Genomic DNA, 6,868 nt, shown 5'->3' with positions numbered 1-6,868 from the left:
CCCCCTTTTCCCATGCACGTGCGTGCTCTTTATGCCACTGGGCCTAGTAAGATCATTGTTTTTGTTCTCCACTGTTCCCCTCCATGTGCCTGTTCCCGCTCTGAAACACCTGTGTATGAGCGCGATATAAATAAAATATCATTTCATTTAATAGCAGCCACAGCCCCCGACTTGATGGGCAGGAGGCAAGGTCGGATTGGGGCATAACATTGTTTCGAGCACCAATGAAAAAGTGGCCCACAGTTGCAAATTGCAATTCATTCCTTTTGTGACTGGCTAGTACCATGGGGAGGTTTTTGATAAAAATGTGATGCGAATTGTGCATTTCAAATACTATTCAGTAACACTGGTCAAAACTACCAGCCACACGGTGAAGTAACGTATCTAACTGGCCCACATTGGCCGAAAAAGTGGACCAGTTTGACCCCAAAAACTGGCCCACACTAGCATTGTGCGTTTTCGGCTCGGGCATTGCCCTGTATGCCAGTCAGAGCAGGCCCCTGTGCTGTATCGCCCTCTCCCCTCCCCCCCTCATTGGCGGGAGCGGCTCACCTTTCGGTAGCAGCACGTAACCGAGGGCGGACCCTTGCACCTGGGCGCGCGTCAGTCAGTCAGGTAGGTAGGTAGGGAGCGAGGGCAGGGCGGGGCCAGGCACAGTAGCGGCGACCAGCGGAGAGGCGACCAGCGGAGAGGCGACAGCGGGTCTGGAGCCTCCGGCGAGCGAGCAAGGTAGCTAATCCCAGAAGCACGGCCAACGCCGCTCTGTTTACCCGGAAACCCAGAAACTACCCAGGTACCGACACTTTACCTCGCGGGGCGAGAGACAGATTTCGTTCCGGAGTTCAAAGGGCACGCCGCCCGGGACCTCTGTATCCAGCACAAGTCAGAGGCACCCAAACTTGGGACTTCTGCTTACTTGGGGCGGCTGTGTACTAGTATTCTGGACACAACACGGCAGAGGGCTGGACACGTGAGCCTTTCACCTCAGCATATAGGACACCGGACCCTGAAACCTTTGGATTCAGCGCACACCTTAAACCACCTTTAAATCGGGACTGATTTACATACAGCGCATCGAGGACTCTGAACCAGGCGCTCTTCGGGCAACACCCATGGGCAGACTGCACCTGCCCCTCCTCGGGGGGTGTGGGGTCCTCCTTGTCCTCTTGCTTCAGGTAACAGCTGTGTGTTGTATTTTAAAATGTAAAGCGCATGGGCCTTGTTTGGATGTATTGAGTATCAGTCCACTTTACAGATCCCATTCAGCACTCGCTGTTGCAAAATTGTGTTGTAACTTTTTATCGATCGTGTTTTTTTTGTTTTTTTTTGTTGTTTTTTTCATTTATAACGCGCTTAACACCAGCGAGTGGTTTCTAAGCGCAAGATCGGGATTCAAATCGGCATTTGTGTTGCGCGGCGTTGTCTTGCTTTCAAGACAAACGCGTTGCCCCTGCAGGAAGAATCCCTCTGTAACGAAAAATGACACTTCCCCCCCCCCCCCCCCCCCACTACTGAACTACTCAACCGAAATGTATGTGTACGTTGTGGGGTGGGTTACAGAAGCGATACAAGTTTTCAGAAAGCTCAGTATTTTCCCTTGAAAATCGCCGTCAGAGAACGTGTCCCTTCACCGATCCTGGACCTGTCCCATTTCGCCACATGTATTCGAGGCTACAGATGGCCGTCTGGGGCAGGGAGCGAAAGGTGTCCATTTGTAATCATACATGTAGTGTTTTGAGTGGTATATAATGTCAACGTTGTGTTGCCATTAGTTGGGATAATTTCTTGACTACTCTATTCTACAATGGGCTTGTGTCCTGTTGGTCGTTTCGTCCTTTTGATGAAGAGTTTCATAGTCCACTACTGAGGCTATCAGCGAATTTACTGTCACATGATTGATCTATTGGTGGGGCTACGTGCACTTGAGGGCATGTTTCCTCTGGTGTAAATTTGCTAATCAGTTCTTGTGGATTTCTTTTCCACGTTAGGCTGTAAGTGGATCTGGAGAAGGAAAGCTGTGCAGATCGGGGTTCAAGCCTGAGAAATACACTTTCTCGGTGAACAAGAGGGAGCTGGCAGAGGGAACAGTTCTGGGTAAAGGTAAGGAGGAATTGCAACAATGTTAAACCAGAAATGGGCAGTAAGGAATGCATTTTGACCTGTGTGATGCTTAAAAAGTAATTCTGAGACAAATGGACATCTCAGTTCAGAATGTTGAATGAACTGTTTCCAGGTCGTGGGGAGGGTATTGGTTAAAGGGTACTTGTCTGCCCTCCCCCCCCCCCCCCCCCCACGCCCATGTACTTTAGGCTGACCGGATTTTGAACATTAAAAAACGGGTCTGTCCAGAAACATAAGTAGGCCTAGTGCTGCCAGGGCGTAGCCACCCACTCTATCCTGGCACTCGGTACGATCGCACATTAAGTTAAATTCGATTTCCAGCACTTCTATATTTAAATTGCAGATTCGGCTGTACCACTAATCATGTTAAAAACAAAAGAGCTTTTGCTTTGATTGTTGCTGGTACAGTATTTGCAATTTGTGTATCTTGTCCAGTCTCTGTTGTGCAATAAGTAAAGGCATGTGGCTGGGAAGTTGGGTACAGAAAGATTGGGGGTTCGAGCCTCCCCTGGGGTGGCAGTGATGTGACAATAGTGATTATTGTAAATTAGGGAACTGTTATTCTTCTATAAAAATTCACCTTGATTCGTTGCATCTCTGCAGAGGACACCCCCCCCCCCCACCCTTTCCTAAAGCCGTGATGGGGTTGTTCAATATAAAACTCTAGGGAACGGGTGGGGGCCTAATTCCAGGATGGCAAAACTGGCACATCTGGCTGCCCTATTATATTTGCCTTCCCCTTAATGGTACCTACACACCCGTACCAATAAAACTATTACCCAACATTGGTTGGGCACCCAAGTTACCAAGTAGTGGGAAACCTGAGTTAACCAAATCTTGTTGGTTATTTTATGAACCACTGGGCGTTGTGAATACCTCTCCCTAGACATTTTAGATCAGAATGAATTGGCAAGCCGCACCAAATCGATGGGGGCCTGCCACCACCACAAACGACCAGAATGGAATGGGTTCTGCTTTAATCCCTTGGTCTGACGTTTTGGATCACATCTCCTTCTGCTTGAAATATTCGTGCTGCCAGAGCTCGGGCAGATGCCCGTCCTTTAATTTGGCCAGTCTTTTCCAGCAGCTACTTAACCTAGGCTTCAACACCCAAAGTGCCAGAACTTTGCTCTACAACAATATGTCCAGCTAGCATTCTAGAAAAAAAACCCTGAACTGTTATTTAGTAAATGTCAACCAATCTATTCCGAAGCTGTCCAGTGATAACACCTCTTTTCCTAAATTGCGCTCCCTGGCTCTTTCATCTGAAAGATCCGCCTGCAACTACTCTGGTCACCCTCACTCTGAGTGTTAACCACCTGCAACTTTTGGTTTGATCCGGTAATGGGTTTAGCGCACAAACAACATAGCTGTCAAGAATCTAGAGTACAATCCATTTTAGACTTAAAAAAAAATGTAGGCTGTAACCTTTTACACTACTGTCTTAAACTGTTGCCCTTCGTCGTTTTTTCACCCTTTCCAGCAAAGCATTGTGGTTAATTTTGCCTAGGTATGTGCTGCTGTTCTAACCACGCGGACCCCTTGACTCTTGACTGAGTGCAAGTGTGCAGGAAGCGCGTTTGTGTGTGTTGCTTCCTTAAAAACCCCTTTGGTTATGTGCTGGCTGATCGGTCTTCCAAAGCATGTACACGCTGCCTGTCTCCTGCATGCTTGGGATGTACACGCGGATGGTCTTCTGCTCCAACTTTACTGTTGTTCAGGAGACTACAACTGGATGGACCCCAGACGCTTTCTCTAATTCAAGGAACAGATGGAGGTTGGGAGCAAGACTCCAACTGAGTTTTTAGACCCATCTTAAGCAAAGGCAGTTGTTGCTGGTTTACGACGGGACTGCCATAGATATAGGACTTAGTGAATGGCCTGATTTAGAAGAAAGTTGAAATGTATTCACTGGATGTTGGGGCGAGATGGCAAGATCTCTGATTTGCACATAGGATGCGGAATGCACATTTTTACCTTCGCCTCCATCCCTAAAGATTGCAGCTTCTCCTGTACACATCTGTGCACTATGCAATCCGCTTTGGCTTCTAGAGGAACTTGAATGGATAGCCAGTATTGCCAAGTGTCTGTACAAATGAATCAGGCTGCTGTGTTTTGTGGTTGCAGCAGGCAAGCTATCAAACTTGTGTAAGTTTTCACTCCATGGACTTGCAGCAGTCCGGTCAGCAACTTGCACTGGTTTCGACCACTGTACCCCTGCCAAGGGAATGGTACAACCTGTGAGACTGTATTGGGAAAATTGATGAGAACTTTGCAAAAACATATTGCACTATCAGTGTTTGTAAAGAGTTAATAATGCTGGCAACCGGAACAAGGGTTTTCCTTCTATGGTCTGTGTGAAGCAATACCAAGCTTTGAGGCAGGGCATGTTTTAACTAGCTCTGCCTGCATGCGAGGGTGTGTCTCTGTGCGGTTTGTTTTTTCACCACTTTCCGCAACAGACCGGTTCCACATCTGTCCTCAAGCGCACGCAACACCCTCTCTTCTGCTGAGGCTTATCGTGCTACTGTTGTCTTCTTAGTGGGCAAGTCTGCCGTAGTGAATACCGAGTTCACTGCATAGTGGCTTACTCAAGGCCACTGGGAGGATCACATGGAGCCCAGCTGGGTCTAAGTGGGGCGTAAAAAATTTTCGGGCACCAACGAAAAAGTGGCCCACAGTTGTATATGGCAAATGGAGCTCGAGGATAGCTCGGGGGGCAACGTGCTCGCCTTCGAAGCAAAACGACACGGAGCAATACAGGTTCGATCCCCAGTTCCTCGCTTAGAAACCTCTGGTCATTACGCGCGTTATAACCCATCATGTCATGTAAAATAATTACTTTTGTGACAGACTGTGAGTAGTACCCAAGGGGGAGTTTTTTGATAACATGTGATGCAAATTGTGCTTTTCAAAGAAAATGTATGAAGTAACAATGGTGAAAACGACTAGCCGCATGGTGAAATACCTCATCAAACAGGCCCACTTTCACCAAAAAAAAAAAAAAAAACGGGCCCACACTCGCGTGTTTGTATCAGCATTGCCCTATACACCAGTCTGAGCGTGGAGCCCAGAAGGAAAGCCAGGATCACCACACTGGTCCTCGTTTTCTACCACTGGACCACACCTTCTCGGTTGGGGTTGCTCCTTACCTGGTGTGTGTGTTTTTAATAAAATATATGCATAGTTCCCAAGACTTTAAGCTAACCCACGGTGACCCATCTCCTCGTCTTTCGGGAGAGCTATGTGCTATTGAGTGCGTTCCCCTGTACAGAATGCAAAGCTTAGCTGTTTTGGAGGGTAACTTCAGTTTATATTTAGAATTTTTTTTCTTTGTTTTCCCTTTTGAGGAAGAGCTTGGTTTTGTTACAGTAAGACTTCTGTTCAGTAGATAAATTAGGGTACACAGAACTGCCAACTTGTGTAAATTGAATGGAAGGAACTGGCACGGACTAGGGTTGTGTTGATGAGCTGCAGTTCTTGTAAAGATACAGTACTAGCACAACATTTGGCAAAATCATGTATTTTTTTTAAATTATTTTTTCGAGACAGTGCCAGACATATTGATAACTAATGGTTTTTCATTCATCATCTTCCTTGCACACTTTAGACCTTCAAGCCATTTAGAGTAAAAGCTGTATTAAACAGCAGCTCTGTTGCTAGTATTAGTAGCTGTTCCACTTGAGGCAATGCCAGATTAGAGTGAATAGGCCAGGAAGCTTGGTTACTTGGCTTTTTTTGCTTTATCTGGCCTCGGGCAGCCAAGTTCCTTTAACCATGATTATCTGCTGCCATTGGGTTCCCAATGTTGATGGATAATCGAGCACTCTGCCCATCAAAGAATAGACATAACGAATAATAGCAATTTGGTGAGTTTACTCTGCCAAATTTTTTTCTGCCCTAAATAAAAATGGGCTGTGGTCAAATAATTGATTTAGAGTTTCTCTAAAATGTTCTCCCCTCCTGTGCAAAGACCCCACCATACATTTTACATTTTTTGACCTGTGAGGGTCCTGAACAACAACCCTTCAGACAGATTTGCATGTGTGCTGTGGAGTCCTTGCTATGGAGACACATATGGCTCCTGTGCACACTGACACTTTTATGTAGATTGTGAAAGTGTGCCACTGGACTGAGAGAGAGCAAGGTCCAACAACCTCATCTGAGACGGTCTACACTCTGTGGGATTGAGGGATATATAATCGATTATTAGCTGACTGTGTCATTCGGAGAAGTCCCTATTTGCATATTAGTCGGTTCCCACCTGTGGTGACATGCGTACGGACACAGTTGTGTAACGACATACGCCAAGGCATCAGAGGAGAGAAAGGAGAACGTGTGGAGCAGACTGGTGATGGTTGCGCTCTAGATAACGAGCTCCAGTCTTCTGTGTATGTTTGCATGGGATTCCGGAGAGGCCTCTACTCCATGTTGGAGGTACCGGCAGCCCTCCACATCTGGCATCAATGGTGGGCGTGCCCACCCCACCACCTGCCCAGACGCCGAAGGTCCAACAAGTGTAGTGGGGAGCACTAGGCATTTGCCTGGAAGGAGGCATTAGACGCATTTTTTTTCTTTCTCTCTCATAATTGGACAAGCCGAACACCAACCACAAACTTCAGGTGATACCGTGGCCCTCGCACAAGGGGTTGCTTGTGTGTTGGGACAGTTCCCGCGGCCGTACAGGCTCATGTGGTGGATGGGCCTCTGGGCTGGCTGTACCTGCCAAAACTGTGGTTGTGCAAGA

At 47.2% G+C, this 6,868-nt stretch overlaps 1 protein-coding gene across 2 annotated transcripts in view; it reads left to right on the top strand.

The window, feature by feature from the left end:
* The first annotated feature begins 653 nt into the window (after positions 1 to 653).
* Positions 654 to 6,868, top strand: part of CDH1 (cadherin 1) — a 398,557-nt gene continuing 392,342 nt past the window's right edge. For both annotated transcript variants that reach the window (XM_069635549.1, XM_069635548.1), the window contains exons 1-2: positions 654 to 1,175; positions 1,989 to 2,100. In XM_069635549.1, the coding sequence (XP_069491650.1) occupies positions 1,113 to 1,175; positions 1,989 to 2,100 (175 nt within the window). In that variant the 5' untranslated portion in view covers positions 654 to 1,112. The remainder of the gene's footprint in view (positions 1,176 to 1,988; positions 2,101 to 6,868) is intronic.

The sequence above is a fragment of the Ambystoma mexicanum genome, chromosome 1q (assembly GCF_040938575.1).
Source record: "Ambystoma mexicanum isolate Mex_15411 chromosome 1q, UKY_AmexF1_1, whole genome shotgun sequence".
Taxonomy (NCBI): domain Eukaryota; kingdom Metazoa; phylum Chordata; class Amphibia; order Caudata; family Ambystomatidae; genus Ambystoma; species Ambystoma mexicanum.
The sequence above is the reverse complement of the archived record's forward strand: the minus strand, read 5'-3'. Positions and strand labels throughout refer to the sequence as shown.